The sequence below is a fragment of the Bipolaris sorokiniana genome (assembly GCF_000338995.1).
Source record: "Bipolaris sorokiniana ND90Pr unplaced genomic scaffold COCSAscaffold_5, whole genome shotgun sequence".
Taxonomy (NCBI): domain Eukaryota; kingdom Fungi; phylum Ascomycota; class Dothideomycetes; order Pleosporales; family Pleosporaceae; genus Bipolaris; species Bipolaris sorokiniana.
The window spans coordinates 1972825-1995312 of record NW_006911899.1 but is presented as its reverse complement, the minus strand read 5'-3'; the positions used below and the strand labels follow the sequence as shown (position 1 = coordinate 1995312).

The 22488-nt window shown below is 46.3% G+C and overlaps 8 protein-coding genes across 8 annotated transcripts; 7 read left to right on the top strand and 1 right to left on the bottom strand.

Annotated features, from left to right (window-relative positions):
* The first annotated feature begins 236 nt into the window (after positions 1-236).
* On the top strand, positions 237-2688 carry COCSADRAFT_115302 (uncharacterized protein). Its single transcript, XM_007700801.1, has 3 exons — positions 237-858; positions 912-1023; positions 1076-2688. Exons 1-3 carry the CDS (start codon positions 613-615, stop codon positions 2299-2301), a joined length of 1584 nt encoding a protein of 527 aa, XP_007698991.1. The 5' UTR covers positions 237-612; the 3' UTR covers positions 2302-2688.
* Positions 2689-3719: 1031 nt separating this feature from the next.
* On the top strand, positions 3720-4366 carry COCSADRAFT_189647 (uncharacterized protein; the record flags this gene model as incomplete). The annotated part of the gene is made up of 3 exons (XM_007700800.1): positions 3720-3953; positions 4006-4054; positions 4083-4366. The coding sequence occupies 3 exons, from the start codon at positions 3720-3722 to the stop codon at positions 4364-4366; spliced, it is 567 nt and encodes a 188-aa protein (XP_007698990.1).
* Positions 4367-5081: 715 nt separating this feature from the next.
* Positions 5082-5952, top strand: COCSADRAFT_115299 (uncharacterized protein). The gene is made up of 3 exons (XM_007700799.1): positions 5082-5232; positions 5298-5570; positions 5643-5952. The coding sequence occupies exons 1-3, from the start codon at positions 5114-5116 to the stop codon at positions 5779-5781; spliced, it is 531 nt and encodes a 176-aa protein (XP_007698989.1). The 5' UTR covers positions 5082-5113; the 3' UTR covers positions 5782-5952.
* A 2581-nt stretch (positions 5953-8533) lies between these two features.
* On the bottom strand, positions 8534-10291 carry COCSADRAFT_25563 (uncharacterized protein; the record flags this gene model as incomplete). The annotated part of the gene is made up of 4 exons (XM_007700088.1): positions 8534-9157; positions 9222-9331; positions 9691-10146; positions 10258-10291. The coding sequence occupies 4 exons, from the start codon at positions 10289-10291 to the stop codon at positions 8534-8536; spliced, it is 1224 nt and encodes a 407-aa protein (XP_007698278.1).
* A 486-nt stretch (positions 10292-10777) lies between these two features.
* COCSADRAFT_43954 (uncharacterized protein) lies at positions 10778-11026 on the top strand (the record flags this gene model as incomplete). Its single annotated transcript, XM_007700255.1, has 1 exon — positions 10778-11026. A coding segment is annotated over one exon (249 nt), but the record flags the coding sequence as incomplete, so codon positions are not given.
* A 1920-nt stretch (positions 11027-12946) lies between these two features.
* COCSADRAFT_189645 (uncharacterized protein) lies at positions 12947-15170 on the top strand (the record flags this gene model as incomplete). Its single annotated transcript, XM_007700798.1, has 6 exons — positions 12947-12970; positions 13043-13493; positions 14263-14432; positions 14481-14731; positions 14780-14921; positions 14976-15170. The coding sequence occupies 6 exons, from the start codon at positions 12947-12949 to the stop codon at positions 15168-15170; spliced, it is 1233 nt and encodes a 410-aa protein (XP_007698988.1).
* Positions 15171-15358: 188 nt separating this feature from the next.
* COCSADRAFT_87564 (uncharacterized protein) lies at positions 15359-16972 on the top strand (the record flags this gene model as incomplete). Its single annotated transcript, XM_007700797.1, has 2 exons — positions 15359-15514; positions 15665-16972. The coding sequence occupies 2 exons, from the start codon at positions 15359-15361 to the stop codon at positions 16970-16972; spliced, it is 1464 nt and encodes a 487-aa protein (XP_007698987.1).
* A 2104-nt stretch (positions 16973-19076) lies between these two features.
* COCSADRAFT_140465 (uncharacterized protein) lies at positions 19077-20970 on the top strand (the record flags this gene model as incomplete). Its single annotated transcript, XM_007700796.1, has 3 exons — positions 19077-19204; positions 19283-19570; positions 19638-20970. The coding sequence occupies 3 exons, from the start codon at positions 19077-19079 to the stop codon at positions 20890-20892; spliced, it is 1671 nt and encodes a 556-aa protein (XP_007698986.1). The 3' UTR covers positions 20893-20970.
* Between the last annotated feature and the right edge of the window lie 1518 nt (positions 20971-22488).

Below are 22488 nucleotides of genomic sequence, written 5' to 3'. Positions count from 1 at the left end.
CAGCAAATCTGCATCCCGGTTTCCACTTTCGGCACATGACTGGCCCAAACTCGTCGCGCTTCCCGTGCCTTAAGCCCGATATCGCAACGCTTCCTGATGTACCATGCCAGGCACCTTATCATGCAGGATCTGATAAAATTTTCGACTTGCACGGTCCACTTGGCCTAGATACTATGCCCTATGGCGACCCCGAGCCGTTAGCTCCTTATGTGCCATGGAAGCTTAGGGTGTCAAGTATGTGAGGATCGCCATTTATGTACAGTAAGACCTACGCGGTACAGTTCAGAATTTGCATCTAGAGCCAGATCGACAGGATAGACTTGTGTAGAGGGCACTGAGTATAGTCCGTCGGCCAATGCTCCTGTCATGAACCTGGCAGAATGCTTACTGAGCCCGAGACATTCAACAACTTTTGCACCATGGGCTGTCGAGTAACGATACGAGAGAAAGGGCCGAAACGCAGACTGGGCTGATGGTGGAGCCATAGGCTTAGCGTAACTCAACCCGTCCCAGGTTATTATACAAAACCCGCCTGTCATTACTGCCCCGGCTGCTCATCTTATCTGATCAAACGCCTGCTCCCCTTCTCGACGGCTGCTACGTCTTACGACCATGGACACCAAGCTCCCCGCCATCGGTCAGGGATATGGTGTTGTCAACGAAAAGTCTGGCTCAACTCACAATGCCGAAGAGCAGAGCAGCAATGCGGAAGCTTCAAGCAATGGCGCGTCAATTGCCCAAACCAATGAGGTTCCTATGAAGATGAAGCTGTTTGCAGTTCTTTTGGTCACGGCAATTGGGTTTGGGTCCCATTGGAGCAGCGGTGTGACAGGGGCAATGAAGAGCACATTGAAAAAGGTATCACCAATAACCTTCACAGCTTGTCGTCAGCATGTGTTGACAGGAAACAGCAATTGCACATCAACAACGCCAAATATGCCGTCCTGGAGGCGAGCGAAGATTTCATGAAAACGGCTCTCATCCTTGTTAGCGGTCTTGTCACGGATAGAATTGGTGGTGCAAGTCGGTACCCCCTCCCTGCATAAACGTTACTGAGACTGACAACTAGCCATAGATGCCATGCTTTACGGTAACGCCATCTATAGTGTTGGCGCCATATTCATCGCTGCTGCGACGACGGTCCGCTCTTACAAATTCATGATATTCGGGGTTGTCGTACAGGCATTTGGGGATATCGCTACCCAGGTTGCCCAGTACAAAATCTTCAGCTCGTGGTTCGCGCCTTCGAACGGTTTCGCTTCCACGCTTGGGTTCGAGCTCGGAATCGGAAAAATCGGATCCTTCGTCGGCAAAGCGACCGCGAATGTTATCGCAAAGAAGACTGGAGACTTTAGCTGGGTGTATTGGACAGCGGTCTTCATGAACCTTTTCACCAACTTGATGACACTCATCTACTGGTTCTTCGCGCGATGGTGTACGAAAATTTACGCCGGTACTGCTGATCCAGCAACGGGTGAAAAGTTGACGGAGAGCAACAAGAAGTTCGAAATCGGCAAAACGCTGAGGCTCCCCTGGCCGTTTTGGGGAATCGTTGCCTTTTCACTTTTTCAAACAAGCACAGCAGTCGTTTACTCGCAGAATGCCACCGAAATGGCTGAACTACGTTTCAATATTGATGCAGTAACAGCTGGCTGGTACTCGGCCATGTCGCAATACTTGGGTTTTTTCCTGGTACCGCTAATTGGTATTTTCGTCGACCTGCTTGGCAACCGCCTCTCCCTTATGCTCTTCTGCGGTCTCGGTATGCTTATCTCCATGTGCTTAGCCGCTTGGGGTCCGACCATTGGTGGGACAGCGGCTTCGTTTGGCATATTCGGCGTTGCATCCATGTTCGGGCCAACCGTTATCATCGATTCCATCCGCACGTCCATGTGGTATCAAGAGGTTTTTGGTTCGGGATATGCGGTCAAGATTGCTGTGAACAACAGCATGAACATCATCATCCGCATCATCACCGGTATCATTCAAGATCGCCACAACAACTCCTATGATAACGTGGTCATTGTGTATGTGGTTCTTGCCGCCGGATCTGTTGTCGTCGCGGCTGCCCTTGTGGCATGTGGCGTCTTCAATCCAGACATTGGTCATCTACAATGGACTCGAAAGAATAGGCTGATCAAAGGCGATCTCATCAATGAGCGGAAAGAAGCTTTTGCTAGAGGAGATCAAGGGAGGAAAAATCGACGCGTCAGCATAACTTTGTTCACTGCACTTCTGTTTCTCATCGCTGGTGCTTGGGCGGCGTACTTTTGGGGTGTTGCCACTGGAAACAATAAGTAGGTAACATCGACCTGGTCTTTTTCATTCATCAACGATACATAATCCATATTGCCATCAATGCAAAAAGAGCCCATACCAGTGATAGAAGCTGAAAGATACCTCTAAGTATAGGAAGGTCAGAAGAAAAACCAGGCATGGGCAAGTGAAGCGTCTAAATGAGATGAAATGGCGAGACATGCATCGACACTAGATATCCTCACGGGCAGCACATCCGTGCCAAACACGCATTTTCACATTCCACGGTTTTGATTCGAGCATTTGGTAGAGCCGCTCTATGCAGTAATGTCAACGGCCATGTTGGTCGAGACGAACAACGGCTGTCAATACCCAGACAAGACATGCCACCGTAGACTTTCAATTATGTCTTTAGACACATCAAACAAGGGCAAATATTCAAATGCAAGATGACTCGATCTAGATCACACTGCTTGGGTGAAGGAGCTAGCAGGTACTATCGCCTGTTTTTGCCCTCATACCCTTGCCCTAGTAACCTTTCTTTAGATAAGTAGCTTCATGGATATCTAATCCTGATATAAAGAGATTATCAGAACGCTCTACTTGTATATTGCTACTTGGAAGCCCTTGTAATCGCTGACAATTTCACCCTTCAGCTGGTTGCATCGCTTTGCTGGACCTGCACCTGCGCGCCGGGGTGGAATTCCGAAGCGGAATCAGCAGCAAGCATAGCAGAGCAGTATTTACAACGGCGAAAATGAAGGATCTAATGAGCGAGAGTTAAGGGAAATATATGATAGTAACGATTCAGATATTGCGATGTATCAGACAATAATGCTGAAGATACGTCGTGATTGTTGTGAGCAAAAAGTAACACTTCTCGATGTTTCAAGATTGAGATAATCAGTCCTTCATTTTGCATCGCTCATATCACGTGCGCGTAACTGCAACTCTTTACACTAAGCTGGGGCCTGATTGCACGGACTCGAAATCACCGTTGTTACGATTCGCCCAGTCCCACCGAATGAAACTTACAAAGCTGAATTGATGTGGATATGATGAATTCTGATTCAATCTCCTTTTCTCTCTCCGTAGTCCGACCTGTGTGAACATTAATGGTTGACTTATTTTCCATGCCGAATTACTGTAGGATTACGCGTACTCCGATCGATCAAAACGTCGACCAGATGCGACGTGAATATTAGCTGACACACTTCGAAAGACGATTGGCGATACTTTACATAGTTTCGTGTGAACTAGTACTTACGATGAGCAACAAAGAGTAATTGTTCCGAAGAGCGACCATGAGCGCGGCAGTGAGGACTATGTAAGCGTAAGAGTCAAACACTATTGCTATTCTTGTTCGATAGCACCTGCAACATCGCCCACTTTCAGAACCAGCTGCTTCAGGAATCAATCATTGCAACAACCATCATATCACTAAATGCTTTCTCTTACTCAAGATGTTCCTGACCAGCACCAAGACGTGGATGTCATTGTTCCTTGCATGCAGCACAATACCCGCTAAGCCAAGCGCCCCCACTTCCAGCCCCGTTAGCGCAATAGCAGTTTGGGATCTCATTTCTCTTCCAACTCTCATCCTTGCAGATATCGTCATTGTTGGCAACCCCGTCATGTCTCGCGCGATCACTAAGCGCGACGCTGCCACTGATGTCCATATGGCTAATCGCTACCTTGTGAGTTCTCTACAACAAAGACAAACATTCGAACTTATCTCAAGAAAACTAGTGCACGGTCTTGCTGCGAGCATGGTCTGGACTCGGAGTATCATCTACGGGTATGCCGTCACTGGTGGGGCCAAATAGGGCAAAATGAGGGGACGCCTTACCACAGTGACAGCCCCATTTCTTTCACCGACTTCAAAATCGACTATGCCTTTACTGATATGGTCGACGGTGCAATTGCTGCACTTTTTGAGATAGTTGCTGAGGTGGCAAATGGAAAAATGCAGCTGTCAGTGACCTGGACTGAGGGGTTCAGCATCCATGGCGGAATATTTGAGAAATCTAAATTTGCTAGCTTTGCTTATGATTTTCCTCCAAATGAGTCAAGCAACCTCTGTCTCAAGATGACTTCACATACCATATAGAGTGTTTTCAGGGTAGAATATGATGAGGGTAGAGTAAAGATAAGGTCTGGGCTCTTTCGTCCAAATTTTTAGCGTTGTTCTCAATGCTACTAGTTCGAGCTAGGTACACCGCTTGGCAGAGACATACTGTTTATCCCACATATATTCTAATTATAACAATAGCTAGTATGATAGCACAATAACAAACCCATAGCCCTATCAGAGACTTTCCCTACGAATACCTAAATCAAGGCTTCGTTCACGGAATCCTTTAAGTTTGTGTCAGAACACCGGTACATCCGGTAGGATTTCGCACTAGAACCCAAAAGCTAGATCTACTCGGGATACCCCTATTACCATGTCCAAGGGTTGCCCCAGTTATCTTCCGAATCGCATCGTGTTATCTATGCATGACTAAAACAGTTCCACTTCTATCCTCCTTCGAATACTAAAGGAGTAATCTCCGTCAATCCCACGTACGCGCCTACCATTTTGCAGTATAAGTACAAAATCTGTCCGGCCCGATTCGACGGTTCGGCCCGACTCTAGTCTGGACGGTTAGCTGGGGAAATCCAGGTGACGATATGTCAAACTATTTCATCCTAAATGATGCTAAGAAGAGCCGGTGCGAGTCGAGAAGGAATCCTTTCCGTGGAGTAATTCAGCGGCGGTACTGGCATGCCCGGGTATAAAAACTTCCAACCCCCAGACATTTGATGATCCACTACTCCTTTGTCTTCTTTTACCATCAATACAAAAATCACTAAAATGAAGCTACTATCTATCATCGCTCCTGCGTGTTTCGTGGGAATGGCTGCATCAGTTGACATGTCCTTATACTCAGCAGGAACTGGAGTTGATGCAGCGTTTAAGCCCTTTCTGCAAGAGTACGCCACCCAAGAAGTCCCCTACGAGTGCATTCAAGAGGTAGATCGCTAAGTTTCTTTTGTAGGCTTTATGCCTCTGCTGAGGACCCCGCTGCTACATCAAGGTTCACCAATTTCTTTACAGCGGATGGGAAGCTCATTGTTCTTGAAAACACTGCCACTGGGGCCGAGCAGATTGTCGCATTGAAGCAGGCGCTACTCCCGACAGCGGGCAACAAGCATTGGGATCATTTGCCTAATGTGACTACCGTTTCCTCAGAGACGGCTGCGCAGAAGACTTATCAGGTGCTTGGTGTCATTGAGACTACTTTTGATGGTGGCAATTGTTCTCTGGCATAGTACGTTCCACCTTCACCGCTCCTTGAGCACCATAGCAGTTTTATAGAATCATGCTAACTTTAAAATTGCAGCTACTCAAGTCGCTTCACTGTTACCAAGGGTTCCAACGGTTCACCGAACCTCACTCCCCACAGTGGGAGCCTCATCGCATATGACGACTTCATTGTGAGTCCGTCGAAGTCGCCGACCGACATACCCTGTACAGCTTAGTGCACGCTTCAGAAGTCAGAAATGAGTCACGAATGTTCTGAATGGAAACACCCTTTACGCTTGACTATAAATTATTGGCTTGCTTTTGGATCGAAGAATGCAATGTAGATATACATACGTTAATGGCAAACGTCGCCATGGTAACTTCATTTAACAAATCCTATGCTGTGTATTGTTTGTTCTTGTGTATTTGGCCTGCACTATAATAGCACTAGTGTGATGCTCAGAGTTCGCGCATTTTACTTTTAAAGCTCGGACCAGAACACTCTTGACAGCAAACAACGTTAGAGTTTACAGATAGAAGTTACCCGACTGTGAATAGCATAGACCCACTACACGAAGAAGCTAAACCTGATACAGCGATACGTCAAAAAACTTGTTTTCCTGTTAATTCGCGAGAGGGAAATGACATCAAGTATGAAGCTTTCAAGGCTCTAGAGCGATATTTTTGAAGATATAGAATGGGTAGAGCACACATGTCATAGGCGAATAACGTGCGGATAACTTCGAGTAGAGTAAGATGTCTCAGTTTGGTACAACAAGCTGACGCGCTACGCGCCGACCATATCGTTGTACGATTCAAAAGCTGCACTAAGAAACATTTGCATCATGCATTGTTGCTTTTCAGAACCAAATACGAATCGCATGACAACAAAGACTATGCCACGTATAGCGTTATCCACAAAACGAGTCACGTAACCACAATTACCTCGATGCCTAGCAATCCTAGTAGTCACCACTGCTCATGCATCCCAAATAATCATATTAATTGATTCATTCAGATATCATTTAAACATTCCGAGAACCCTGAGGAGTTCTTGAAAACAAATTCAGGACCTGCTTCTCTCTTTTACCTTGACCTCCTTGACCTCGATCAAAGCTTTGACGCCTCAGCGCTTAACTACTGCATAGAGATTCTAGCTTCGCATCATGATCTATTTTGTTAAATCATGAATACAGTGCGAATCAATGTAGGTATCCCGAAAGTCGCGAGCAGGTGAGATCACAATGATATTGATCTTTCACGGCGTCGGCCTACACGTTACAAGGTCGGCATCTGGGCCAGAACTCCCCCTACATGTAGGCGCATCCGGGTATAACAAACCTTATGCTCTAGTGTTGGAAAAGAGGACATAGTAACTGTTGGAAAAAAAAAGTTGCGTTATTCTTCCGATCAAGCACATGACTGCAACGCAAGACTTCGACAGAAAGCTCTGCTGTGAAGCTCCTGCCAAATCAATTGGATCATATGCGAGAAGAGTTGTAGACCTATGGAGATATTCTTAAGCAGAATCTACTAGCATTCACATATGTGGAGACCATCATTTCGGCTTTCTTGCACTGCATGCCGTATCATGACTTGCTTTATCCATCGCGATATTTCGGGCCAGATTGGACCCAAAAGGCAAAGCGCAGAACGCCTCTAAGCAAGGTTTCGCGATGGTATCTTGGCGTGCAGTGAGAGCTATTTCCAGACTGACGCCTGCAGGGAGGTCCTACCATCTCCCCGCTTCAAAATCGTCACCTTTCTGGTAGCTCTTCTAGTAGATAATAAACTTCAGAAGTAGGAAGATATCGCAAAATCGTAATAACAGTTTCAGATAATGGTGAACTATTCGACCTAACGGATACTGCTCGTACGTAATTTCCTTGGCGTCTCATATGATGGTCATAAAATATGACACCTCTCAGACTTTCCCTAATGGAGCTCCTAGCGTCGACGCTATAAAATTAGCAAGTCATGTCTCGGCGAGAAAGCGGAAAACCCAGCCCCTCGCAATGACGTTTACGAAAATTGCAATCGTCTACAAGGCCCTACATCTTTCATTTGAACAATTCAAAGCATATGACGAGACTTCACATATACCTCTAGTGAAGTCAATGCAAAATGAATGATATGCGCCCCTGCTCTACAAGCGCCGGTATGTAAAATCGAACTCAGAATCCAAGTACCCCGGATTCGACGCTATCAAGGAACTCGTGTTCACGGACGAATCGACGTATGAGAAATGGCAAGCTCACTTAGCGGAAGGTGATCGTGGCAAAATGTTGTTTGAGGATAATCAGGTTATCTTTTCATAGATCAGGTGATAGAGTGAGACATGCGCGCTGAGATCTTCTACATCGTGCTACTAGTCGAACGGCCTGAGATGATTTCTCGCTAGCCGCTGGCTTATAGTACATATATTAACTTGTGATTTGCTTTAGGCGCTCTACTTTATCCAAAATCTGGTACAAAACAGCTCAATAGCAATGTTTATAAAAAAATTCTCGACGTGAACTTTGTACAGGTGACCCATTATTAACTCAGAATCTGGTAGATCACATTTGCTCAGCTAAGTTTCTATCAACTTTAAAGAAAGAAGCTCTCTGTCCCTATGCAAATCTTGCAGCCACGCATATTCCATACCAAATGATATGAAATTCACTACACAGTGTCCGACCTTTGTAGGATACTCCTCAGTATCCAACAAAATTGAGAAGTTTTTGCTTTGTGTCAATTCCATTCGACATCGCATCTCGTGTGACAGTCAAAAGAGACCATGTCACAGACTCGGTATTGTTTGATGATATGAGAAATGAGTTTCTCTAGAACTTAACGTTCAGCCAAGTTCCTGTAGCTCGTTTCGGGTCGAATGATACCAAAATATCTTATGAAACCTTTTTTTGAAGAATCAACATGAGAGATCTCAGGACTTTGCAAGAGAGTCAGATACAGCACACAGAAAGCAATGAAGCTTATTCAGCGAACTTAATCACAGCGAGTAATTCTCCACCAAACTTGACGTAAGCCACAAATGGAAGTCTTGCGGAAGTGGACATTGACTCCAAGCCCCTCCATCTGTGCCAAAAGATTTTCATGGACCGGCTGCCCTGCGAAAGGAATTCCTTCGAATATCTGGTCATATCCCGAGTGCACTTCGACTGGAGATGGGAAACTCATTATTTCATGGCAGGGGTTATTCGGTAATGGTTGAGAAGTGGCCATCATTGTCTCTGTTCTACAATTGTAATTGTCTGCTGTCGATCCGCCATCATCATGGCTGGGAATACGTTGTTCGTTATTAGACTGCTGTGAACAACCAGGTTCATTCAAGTCTGTCGCCGAAGCCATATGTACCCTACCGTTTTGCTGCATAGTTTCCACAAGGTCAGGGTAGCTATGTAAACAGTCTTTATCCAGTTCGAGATTTGTGTGATCATGCAAAACGCTCTCCACTCCTTCGTATAAGCATATATCGGTCATGCTTGGCCTGAGTCTGAGCATCGTTCGTGGATCGGTCTTAATACTTGGAATGCGGAAGCCTTGAGCCAGATTTATTGTCGGCTCTTTCAAATCGTATCGTTGCCAGGTTTTGGGCAATTCCTCTCGAAGCTGTGGCCTGTCGTCAAGAATCAGCAACTGTCCTCGGCGATGTGACTCTGATCAGATGTCGTACCATACAACGAGATCGACGAAGCCTGGGTGTGCACGCCGAAATAACGATGGCGTTGGCCGTCGCCATGACGGGCAAGAACGGTAATTCTCTGCGGTCGGCAAAATGAGGAACTGAGAAGTGGTAAATACGATAGCCTAAGCGGCATGTGTGATATCAGGCCGCAAGCGTACCAAGAAGTACCGATACTGAGCCCAGAATATGATGATATATTCTCGTGGTGATTTGAACTGCTTGCGCCAGACGGGGACAGTCTCATACGCACAGTACGCTATCGCTAGACGCTACAATTGGATGGTAGACAATGGCTCTATGTCTCTTTCAGGGACCTCTCTAGGTAAGACTTCTCGTTCATACAAAAGACTTTCCAGTAAATTTGGAAAGAAGTCTGTAGCGGATGCCTGCTGGTTCAATTTCTCTCATCATTTGGTTAGAATCTCGGCCCATCATAAAGGTTGAGGACCAAGTATACCTAATGTCAAGTTGAATGGCTCAGCCTTGAGGCCAAAGTGATCGAGTATGAGCTCTGGCCCAGATGTTTCGTGCTCATTCGCGATATTCCATTCCATAATTGCTTCAAGCAGCATGTTTGTCGTTGTTTCTTGATCATCGCGCTGGGAGAACCCCATGATCCTGGCCATTTTCACATATGCTGATGTGCCCAAAGTGATTACGGCCAATTTTTCATGACCAGCGACTTCAGATTCAGTCGCATGACCACTCGACCCTTCAGAAGCTTTGACTATATCCTGATTTTCATCCGAGTGCCGTGATAAGTCCAGGTCCATGTAGCTATCCGCATCGATTTCCAAGCATTTTTTCCCTGAAATCAAAGTGGTTTCTAGTTGGCTTCGATACCTCGCGATCTGTTTACGAAGCTCTACATTTTGCACGAGCAGTCGATTAATGAGTGATGCTTTGTCTCTGGCTAGTAGTATATTAAGTCGTTCTTCATTCTCAGCAATGGCTCGCTCAGGCTATTGTCTCGTACGACGTTGACAAAGTTTGTCGCTCAAACGCTTCTTTGGCAGCTGCTTACTTGTCATTTTATCTTTCCAGGTCGCGAAAGACATTGCGCTGGCGTTTGCCAGGTGAAATTTAACTTAAAAATCGAGAAGTGGTGCGCACTCGGTGCTGTGGAACAACGTGCGCGAGAAGTCTGTAGTCGTAAAACCTATTCATGAATGGGCGTCTGCTAAATTGGCCAGATACCACGCACAAAACCCCCTAATGACAAGGGATTTGTGGAGAAGAATAGGGTGCGGCAAGGTGGGGTAAATCACATTGTATACAGGGTTCAGCTGATAAGCAATTAGTTACATGCTGCTGCCCTCCGGATGTGCCCGGACACAATAACACTTAGTCGGATTTACATATTGATTCCGGCCGCCACTAGACAAGCATTGGTACTTAGCATGCGGGGTAGACTAATTTGCAATCCTTGACTTGCTGAAATAACTTAATCGCTGAATTAGAATTTATGCCCTGTGGATAACCTACCTTGTACATGTCCACGTTGAGAAAACCCGTTCGCCATGAGTCCTACTACATCCCAGAAGAAGAAGGCACAAGACAGTATTGAGAAGAAAAGGCTCGCTGATCAAATGCATCAGCAAAAAGTGAGGCAAGATACAATACGTGCGCAGGACGAACTGGCTAAACTCTTCATGGAGGCGCTAGAGAAGGAGAAAGGCACACGTCTTTATCGTTTGGTCGAGAAGAACAGCTACCTCCGGGATATCTGCAATCAATACCAGTCACTTGTGGAAAAAATCGTGATTTGGAGTCGAGAATGCCTGGACATTGATGCTAACATAGACACTTCTGACCTAACCTTATCAAATCCTGTTGACAAAGATCCCAGCCCAGCAGCCCTTTCGCCTCAAAGAAAGCCTCGACTCCCAACAATATGCCGAGAAAGACAACATGCGTCAAGCTTGAATATTTCTCTCGTCCTCAAGACTGGCACGCAGACTTCGTTTTATTTTCAGGTTGCTTTGATCATGAAGGGTCAAAAATCTTCTGAACGCAAAACATATTCTGTCCATGGCCTTCTTGAATCACTCATGACCTTGGATGTTTCTCGTCGCTACATCTTTGGCCATGAATTTATGCTTAATCATTTTGAGGTTGGAAAAGGAGCCGTGGAAGTTGACCACTGGTAAGATAATGTCTCAACAATTTTTCTCTACGAATCGTATTAAGGATCACAGAAAAGATTAATCGGTTCATCACCAATCCATCCTTCTTTCACGACTTGGCAAGATGTCTCAACAATCGTGACCAGCATATGCCGACGTCGGACCCAGAGCTTGACAAACAGAATTACCTACATTCAATGCCGGTTGAAACACGATGTAGATGATCTATCTATACTGTGCATTCATTCTATTATCACATTATCAAGCACATCTCTTTTCAGACGCCGAGTTCATTGCACAATTTTGGCTCTTATACGCATATTTCAAAGTAAGCCAACAAGTTCACTTGATGCGGAGATATCACTTATGTTTTCAGTTTTTGACATTCTTGATCGAAGAAACGTTGAGAATATCTCCTTACTTCTTTTGGCCTACTCACTTGCAACTTGAAGAGCAACACCCAGGAGGGTTCGATTTTATACATTGGTGAGTGACCCTAATGAATGGTATATTGGGGCTGACTGTGGTGGTAAGGCCAAAGCTTAGATCATTTCTGGCCCAGAATCATCAGGAATACGACTACTCTAAGCTTGTAGCTATTACGACGTAAACCTTTAGACTGTGAGACTTTCAAGGCAAAGATGTCTCCAACCCAGTCACTTTCAAGCCCGATGACAGTGATTTGGAAATCGACCCAATGTTTCAGCGCGGTATTTTGAATCGCGACAATCATCACATTGATTCGGGGATTTATAGCCGCTTTCCCGAGCTGGAAGGCTCCTTTAATCCATCCAGTGAAGAGGACTACATCCTAGTTTCACCACTACACACGTTCCATCCTTAAAAAAAGAACGATACAATCAAGCTGATGAGTAAGTTTTCCAATTAACCTTTCACTGATGGAGTTCTTGATAAGGGGTTGATTGCTGGCCAAAATCATTCAAATGCCGACTGCTACCTCCCTGGTGCAATATTGCAATATTCAGAAGACTTTGATTTTTACACCATGACGCGCGGTACAGATGTCTCTTTAGCGTTTGGTACCAATTCATTCGAGATGAAAAGTTTCTAATTCTCCACCCTTGTCGAACAGGATGCCTCTAACAGAGAACTATATGGCAATGGACATAAGAAGCCGTGTGTATTTTGATCCGGACGTTGGGTTATTGAATGAAAGCACCACTTGTAGAGTTCCTTTTCATCTGCTCTTTGTCCTCATCTTATATCAACTCATTTAAATTGAATAGCTTCCCGGACGGTACCATTTCCTGTCTAGTTTGTTGAAACAAAATCAATACCGCTAATCAGATTCTTGTGAAACTTATCAAGTATGGGGAGGCCAAGAATCGTCCAAAAAATATGAGGTAACCCAGGATAATTATCGTGGCGAACAGCGACGCCAAAGAGTTGTGAATCATGATTCCGAGAGAATATCCAAAAACTTACACGCCTATTCGCTTTGAGCTTCTGCGCCATCAAAATTCAATCGTTTCGCAGAACATCAGTGACGCATGTGGCTATATATGTTGGAGAAAACCTTTCTAGGCTTGGAGATAGCAAAACGTTAAAAGAGGTGTCAGTTCGATCATGTCCGGTCACGGCTACTTATTTGTAAGCACATGATGTAAATCTTGTTTGAAAAGTCTTCCAATGTCCCTTGAGTAACTGAACTGACCTAATAAGATCTCCAATATCTCTGGAGAAAGTATTGGGGCGTCACGATTCTCCTCCATCGCAGTGTATTTGGCCTTGATCGTGGGTGGTACTACTTTGGGATCGACAGTCAAGGGTACTGATGCGACGATACCACATAGTTGTACGTTCGAATCGAGTAGTTTAGATGCTGTTGCGAAAGCCAGTTGTCCTCCAGCCGAAGTTCCGGAAAGAATCAAACCAGGTTTCGGGATTTTGGACTCGTTTTTGCCGGAGAAAACATCGCTAGCTTTGCTACAAGTAAGTTTCATTCATGGGAAGGTCATGCTGCGGCTCGTTGTAATGGATCTTACCCATTTTGCTACTTGGACACAATCTTCAAGACCTGTAGGCCACGGATGTTCTGGAGCGAGGCGATATTCGACCGAGATGAAGGGCATTGAAGAGTGTTCTACCATAAACCGCACGATAGTTGTAATCGGTGAGTGACTTCCTCCCATGCAAATCTTGTCGTCCATACCATCCTCACCGTCAACGCTACCGGTACACCAACCTCCTCCATCTAAGCCCAGGAATCAGCATTGTAGGCTCGAGACCATGTCGTTTCTGAGCTTACGGAAACTAGAAAGCAACTGATAATATTTGTGTAATGCCATACATTGATTGCTTACAACAAGCTAACATTTAATGCCTTTTCCGCTGTTTTAGGTAGGTAAACTCTGACGTTGATATCGCTTCCGTCTATTTGGGTCTCATCTATAAAACGGTCACATGATATCTGACATTAAGGACTAATTCTAAGGGTCGATATAAACATCTAATACGTCTGTGGACTAAGGCCTGGAAACAGGAGGAGACATGTTGCCGGTATTTGCCTTAACTTCGTGAATTTCATATCCAACCAATCGTGGCCTCATCCCAATGGCCTCTTCGAATTTAAGCTATTCTTCTGATAAGATAACTACGGCGTGGGAGATATGATGAAAGATTTATAAAACAGTTAGTTTAACGTTCAAAACATATGCCTATATATATTGATATCTGGGCTTCGCCAGGCGAAGTGCCAAAATACTGGCCCGTCCGTACCCCAGCCCAAGTGCGATTTTAGCTAGCTAAAGGCTAAAAAAAGAAGAGTAGCGTTAGAATCGTCTCTTGTTGCTTATTTTATCTAGATAGAAAATAAAGATTTTAGTCCGATAGTTCTCCAACCTTTGCCCTACTTTTAACCTTTAAAACACACAACCGAACAGGCCTTAAGATTCTTCTGGGAGCTAGTGCTGACCAGACCACAGGCGATAACACCGGAGCGAATATCGTCCACTCCATCTTCGACAATATCAACCGGCAGCACAAGGGCGTCGAACAGGCTCGTGAGTTACTTGGCCACATCGATACTCGCCTTCTCTCCAGTTTGTTCACCGTGCGCACGACGTACATGCCTGGTGCAGCTACGCCTCTTGTGCGCTAGCTTTACGCCCACACCATTGGCATCTCAATCGTGCTTTATCATGAGGAAGTCCTTAGGCTAATGCTCGAGTTTAGCAAGGGCGAAGGCGATACGCCCATGCATTCCACTGTTTGGCGCAATGCTGACGCGCTCCTTCGCATCATGCTCGAATGTCGTCACGACCTTCTTTTCCGCGAAAATGCATCGGGACGTACGCCGTTCGAGATGGCCGAGGATACATACCTAGCCAACGATGTCTCCAGCTACCCTCTGTCGGGTTCTGACCATTCGCACTAACATTCGGAACATCGCCGCTGCAGCCACGGACAATCAAAGATGAGCGTGCTTAAACGAAATCCGAAGACTTTCATCGAAGATCCTGAAGATGATCGCTCGGGTGAGAGGGTGTTACAAGTCTGCAAGGAGTTTGCAGACAAGAGCGACGGAAAAAAGAGGAAGCTCGTTAGTTTGGTCGAAACAAATGAAGTAGCGAAGAGACTGGTGTCGTGAGAACAGAGTAGTTCTGCGAAGGATGAGGATGAAAAGGACGAAAAGGACGACAAGGATGAAAAGGATGACAAGGATGACAAGGATGACAAGGACGAAAAGGACGAAACGGACGAAAAGGACGACAAGGACGAGGATGAAGAGCGTGTTGCAGGCGACGAGGTCAACGCCTGGTTTCAAGAGGCGATCTGTGCCGATCACTAAACCCTGTCAGCCGGCTATCTTTACCTAATACTGAAAACCGGGTAAAGCGACGATGCTAGCAAGCCCCTATTTAAACACTGCGATAAGAACACTCTCCAGCTAGGTGTTTGAAGCAGGTAGTTCAACAAATCGTGATACTTAGTATTTGCTCTCTTCTTACCAAGTGTTTCAACTCTGGCATCACAATAATGGATTTCTTGAAGCGCTTCACGAAACAATCTTCTTCTTTAGCAGATGATACACCAGATCCATATGCCGACGACGATATCTATCCAGGGCATGTACTAGATGACACGAAGACTTTCCGCAGCATCTTAATCACATGGACACTCTGCTTTAACAATGTCCTTGACGCAGATAAACTTCAATCCTCGCTCGCAAAACTCTTGGAAACGGGAGATTGGAGAAAACTTGGTGGCCGCTTGAGACTCAAGGTAAGAGCGAAACCCCACATTTCTTCATTGACTCGACTAGCGTGCTAACACAACGTGTAGGCCGATGGCACACTAGAAATCCACGTCCCCCGCGCCTTCACATCATCCCGCCCCGCCTTCTCCTACACACACGACAGTATCAATACTTCCATCCAGGACCACGAACTAGCCAGGAAACTGCCCCTATCACCCGACGGAAGCATTAAAATCAGTCCCGGACCCACAGACTTCAACGACCTAGCCGCTTCACCCTCCGCACCTGCAACAATCGAAGATCTCCTCTCCGGGGACGTACCCCAGATATCCGTCCACATAACCTCCTTCACCAATGCAACGCTTGTGGGCTTATCATGGCCGCACACTCTAATGGATGTCATGGGCCAAGCTGCTTTTCTTCAAGCGTGGTCGACGCTATTAGCCGGTCGGGAGGCCGAAGTACCGCCCGTGCTGGGTGCACGCGAAGACACATTGGCGGCGTTGACTGATGGCGCTACCAGCGCGGTGGAAGAATACGTGCTCAAGTCCAAACAGCTGAAAGGACTGAGTCTTGTGAAGTTTGGAGCGAGATTCGCGTGGGATATGTTGACAGGGCCGAAGCCGGTGACAAAGACGATCTATCTCCCTAAGAGCGTTATGGGGAAGTTGAGGGTGAGGGCTGAGGCAGACCTCTTTACTTCTTCTGACAATGACAACGACAATGATGACACTATGAGAGAGAAGGAGAAACCATTCATAAGCGATGGCGACATCATTACAGCATTCACCCTCCACTGTATCGCCTCCTCCCTTCCAACCCCGCGCCCCTTAACCGCTCTACACGCAATGAACGCCCGATTCCGCCTCCCATCCCTGATCGATGCGAAAGGTGTATTTCTATCGAATATGCTTATCCCCGGCTTCACTTTTCTGGGCCCCGCCGTGTCTACCGGCCCCTTAGGTCAGACTGCTCTTCATAACAGGCAGAGGTTGTTGGAACAAGCAACAGAAGCCCAAGTACTAGCCAGTCTGCGTGAACAACGCATATCTGGCGACCCTTCCACCCTCCTCTACAGTGACCCGGATGCGTTGTTGGTGCCGTTTACGGATTGGACCAAGGCAAAGTTCTTCTCTGTGATTGACTTCTCTCCAGCGGTGATACGGGCGGGTGGTGGTGATGGAAACGGGGAGGAGAGCGGGAATGACGGGAAGAGGTATAACCCACCTGGCACACCCGTTTTTCACCATGCATCGAGTAGGAGACCGAATCCTACGGCGAGGTTGCTGGTGCATATTTTGGGCAGGGATCATGGTGGGGGGTATTGGCTTACGTTGACTATGAGCCCAGGGGCTTGGGAGAAGGTTGAGAAAGGGTTGAAGGAGTTGAGTTGACGTTGATGTAGATGTGATGGCTGAGGAGGAGGATGGAGGGGATGTCGTGATATGAGGGTGCGATATGTTCTTTGATCGTATTGTTTTGCGGTTTACCAATTCTCTTGTAGCCTTATGTTATTATATACTAGTAACTGCACCGGGCTATTCATTATCGTTGCGAGAACGAGCTTCTATGATGCAAGTCTCACTGCAACGTCATATCATTTAGTTGTTATTGGAGTTATGTGGAGATATCATCTAAAACCGTCGATCTCCAAGCTCACATTATCCGCTCTAGAACCATAGACACCCCCATCCAAGATCCACTACTTATTGTCATCATTACCATCTTGTACACATCGCCAAGTTTGCTTCCTTTCACCACCTCCATTCTCCTTCTCTTTACTCTCCTCGACTCTGATGGTCGGCCCTATCAAGCCGCCGGTGTTGGCGCAACGAGAGATAGTTGAGTTTAAGGCAGCAAATGAGGCCGCTATGCGACGTAAATAGCACAAAAGAAAATAGGTATAGAAAGAACGGACTCTTATGGTCGACGAAGGTTTTTAACTGTTAACTCTAAAGGAATTTAGAGCGCGCACTAATGGGAAGAAGGTAAAGAAGAGAGCGCGCGCTGAGGTGGGCGAGTCGTGGGAAAGGCACTGTAGAAGCTGCAGTAAGGCAGGGTATAATATACGCACATATAAGCAAGTAGATGCGGTAACCCTAAATAGAATAGCCTACCACAATTTCTAATTACTATTGTGGTTGCGTTGCAATAGTCTGTGATAGTCGTGGTTTTTGGTGGAGCCTTGGCACGTCCAGACACTCGCCCGTCCCTGACACTCGCCTATCCCAAACGTTAACCTACCTTTATATATGTAATAAGTAGTTAGGTATAACTATTAGCTATTGTGTAAGGCTCTATAGCCTTAAGTTGTGTGGCTGCTTTGGTGCTCAAGGTGGCTCATCACGCCGTCCACCTCGGTACGTTAACCCCTACGTAGGTGTTCCTCAAGTTGGGTCGTAATAGCGGCATGTCGGCACTCGTGCAGAAGCAATTCTTATGCACGACTAGCAAGTGAACAGAACACCCCACACTGGAGCATCCATCCCACCTGCTCACGCATCCATTCCCATCTGCCGCTCGCCGAGGGTCGGCACGTTCTCACATTAGATGGATACAGGGTGATCTGTCATCTTACGCATAGCCCGCTGAGGCATCTCACTGTGTACCGTAGACCTTTAGCTGGCCGAAACATCATTAAGACGCTGCAACCATGGGAGCGCATTGCTATAACCGTAATAACAAAGAGGCGCAGTGCTTTTAAACCTAGCATTATGGATGCTCTTGATCACGATCACGATCCACTCTCGACTTCGCTCGGTCCTTATAATGGACCAACATCCCTCATGTCTAGTCGGCTGCATTGGCTGCAGTATACACCCTTCAGTTTTCTTAAAAATATCGAATAGAGTCACAAAGATTTGAAGATGAGGTAAGGATGCATTAAAGTAGTTTCATCCTAACATCGCATTCACGTGTAAACAGCACGTCGCATCTTCCTTATCTACCCGAGATCCGAGCTTCACCCGGATATTATGAACCCCGAGGTGCCACTAATAAGATTATCTTTGCATCTAATCAGATCAAATTTTCCTCGCTAAACTCTTTCACGAACGCTTTCACTCCACCCTACTCATCCTGATTGCTACTCTAAGTATTGATTGTCTCGTACCAAGCAATGCCAATTTCTCGAGACTGTCGTTGTAGCTATTTTACTGGTGCAAGAATCGAAGGTGTTTCCAGTGAGGTGGTTTTGGAGGGGCGATGGTGGATCGATAGTGGTCTGAAGGAGTGCGGTCCTGGGTCTTATACCAGTGTTGGACGCGTGACTTAGGAGAATAGAAGCCTGAGAGGGGTATAAGAGTAAGCTAGATGTTCAATGCTTGAATGTGGTAGCCTTCATCGCTGATCTTTTTCGCCCCGTTCTTTGATTGAATCGTGGTCACTCCGCTCTCTTCCACCATGCATTTCCTCAATCGTTCCAAAGACAGAGCCACCGACTCAATCGAGCCTGTTGAGTCTTCTCATCAAACTAGCGATGCAGAAAAAGGCGTTCAGATGGACAATCACTGCAACAGAGCCACCGACGAAGAAAGCCTCTCCAGCAACGCGCAAGCTGGTGTTAAAGCCGTTGAAGCTGCAGCACTAGTATGGACAAAATACAATCTCATCGGCGCCTATGTGATGTGTGTTGTACTCTCTTCCACTTTCTGGCCCCCTTCCACTCTCTTCCTCATGTAACATATCCATTAACACCCATGCAGCATCTGGTGGATCTACTTCGTCACCGCCCTCCAAGAAGTCGTCGTCCGCGCTATGAATCCCTATGTTACCAGTGCCTTCCGTCTACACTCTCTTACAGCCGCCACTGGAATCATGTCATCCATCATCGGTGGACTATCCAAGATTCCCTTAGCTAAGCTACTGGACATGTGGGGTCGACCCCAGGGTCTCTTGCTCTCGCTGTGTGTGTGGATAGTGGGATACATCATGATGGCTTCATGTCAGAATGTAGAGACGTATGCTGCGGCGCAAGTCTTCTCATCTACAGGGTATGTACTCTTTATCGATCATCGATCAAGACAGAAAGACGTGAACGCTAACACGATTGGTTTCTAGATCACAAGCAGTTTCCTACATCCTTACTGTCTTCATCGCCGATACCTCGACGCTCAAGAATCGCGCCCTCATGCTCTCCTTTGCAACCTCCCCCTACATAATCACAACCTGGATCGGCGGCCCCGTTGCTCAATCCGTTCTCGCTGGCCCCGGCTGGCGCTGGGCCTTTGGTATCTTCACCATCATCATCCCTGTCGTCGTCGTTCCTCTCGCCGTCTTGGTCCTCTTCAATGATCGCAAGGCGCAGAAACAAGGCTTACTCGAGCCACGCCGCATCGACTGGAGCGCCGCAGCCGTCAAGAAGTTCTGCGTCGACATCGATGCCGTCGGTATACTGATCTTGGTAGCAGGTATGGCGCTATTCTTGCTACCGTTCAGTTTATACAGCTACCAAGCTGAGAAGTGGAAGAGTCCCATGATTATCGGTATGATAGTCGCTGGCTTCATTCTACTCATCGCCTTTCCTATCTGGGAACGGTTCTTCGCACCAGTCACGTTCATCCCGTATAAACTACTCTTGGACCGAACCGTCTTCCTCGCTGGCGTCATGTTCATCTTTGTTTACTTTAACAGCGCGGTTTGGGGATCATACTTTGGGTCCATGTTGCAGGTGGTTTGGAACCTCAACGTCACTACAGCCAGTTATGTCCAGAGTATCTACCGCGTTGTATCCTGCTTCTGGTGCTTGGCTGCTGTGGGACCGGCGATTAGGATCACAGGAAGGTTCAAGTGGATCGCCGTGTTCTTTGCGCTGCCCATTGATATGCTGGCGCTGGGACTAATGATTCATTTCCGTCAGCCTGGAACATCGGTGGGGTACATCGTCATGACGCAGATCTTTACGGCAGTAGCTGGAGGCACCATCGTTATCGCTGGCGAGCTGGCCATGATGGCGCCTTCGGATCATCAGCATATGGCTGTCATCATCGCCGTTCTCAACCTCTTCTGCTCTATCGGTAGTGCAATTGGAAGCACCGTCTCGGCTGCTATCTGGACTGGAACGTTTTACAACAATCTCGTCAAGAATGTTCCGGCTAGTGTTAATGTTGCGGACATTTACGCTTCGTTGCCAAACCAGCTATCGCATGAGTGGGGATCGCCGGAGAGGACTGGTATCGCGCAGTCTTATGCAGACTCGCAGCGACTTATGCTCATTACCAGCATTTGCATGTTGTCATGCGCTCTCATTGCGGCTGCGTTCTGGCGCGACATTAACGTCAAGAACATCAAACAGGTCAAGGGACGCGTTGTTTGAGTGATATCTAGGTGCGGGTAAGGAGGTCATCATGGTGATCTGTACGGCAGCATGAAAGTATAGAAAAATTGTACGTGCATAGACGATCCCCCGTGTGAACGTGTCAAAACGCCCATGGAAGACCAAGTATATCATCTCTATCTAACAACCCCGATCATCACGCATAAACTCCACACCATCGCGCACCCTCTTATTGATAGACAACAGCATAATACTAGTCCCTTTAAGCCTGTGTAAGGCACGCATAAACGCTGCAATTCCATATGGTACTGTCAGCAGTTGAGTACATAACAAGTCTTGTGTGTTGTCTTATATATCATGCAGAGAGTAAGTTTAAATATAGTGTTGATTGTTACACGGGGTTCGGATCTATAGTTCTCTGCCTGGTCCGTAATAAGGCTGGCGAGTATTACGCTAATGTTCCATAATGTAGTTATCTAGCGATTCGTAGTGGGAAAGAGTTAACTAGGGGGTTTTGATAAATATATACTAATCTATATTACTGTAGAATAATAAGTAACGATATTATTGAGTAAACAAACTAGTAAGAGAGTATAATTTAAGTTAACTATAACGAGAGTAAATGATGAAATCTATCTGTCCTTATATCCTTATTACTTCTAGTTCTATCCTCCCTAGCATCCTATCTTAGTAGGAGATTTAGGAGAACGTTAGCCTCCCAGAGGTTATAACTTAGCGGGATGCTAAGTTATGTGATTAACGCGGGGTGCTAATCATTACCTTTTGACGTGGACGTCCATAGGCCCTTAGCCTCCCTATCCTTCGTTAAGGAGAGAATCCTTGTTACTTGTAACATCTATAAGGGCTAATGCACACGTCGTTGGTTAAGAAGCCCGCACTCATATCGTCTAGTAGTACTTAGCTGTAGAAGCATCTACTCTAGTAAGTCGTAGTAAATTACAGTAAAGAAAAGCGGTATTAGGTACATAGCCTAGCCTTCTTCGTCTAAACGTGGTCATGGATCCCGTTTGTCTCACTACATACTATCTTATCTTACCGATATCTTTTAGTTCTTTCTAGTATGTACTAGTCATTGTTAATATCCTATAGCCCATTTCGTGCTATCCACATCGAATATAGGTATGATCGCCCTCTCTATTCGTCGCACTATCGCTGCAACAGTCTTTTTTCTTCATAATATACTTATCAATACGCTAACGCGGCGGCAACATCTAAGAGTTCTATTAGAGGTGCCGGACGGGCCAACGCCGCGGACGGGCCAACGCCGGATTTCTCCCCAACAGTACTATCACAAACTTGAAGCTGTAGAGCTCTACATAAAAGCTATTATCGCGAGAAACTCTAGTATAGTAATCTCGTAGTATTGTTTATTTGATCTATCTACTGATATTTGATTGGCAGCTTGATGGGGCGGCCTGAACGCGAGCGTGGTGATGGTGGTGCAGCTGATCGATTAGCTCGCTGCGCACCACCACTACTACTGCCAACGATAATATTCTTTGATGCTAGCTCAGTAGAGCGCTTGAAGGTAGGCTTCTTTCCCCTTTGTGAGATTTTGATAGCTTTCTGAAGTCGTTTGTGGGCGGCTTGGCGGCTATCCGGTGGCAGCTGCTT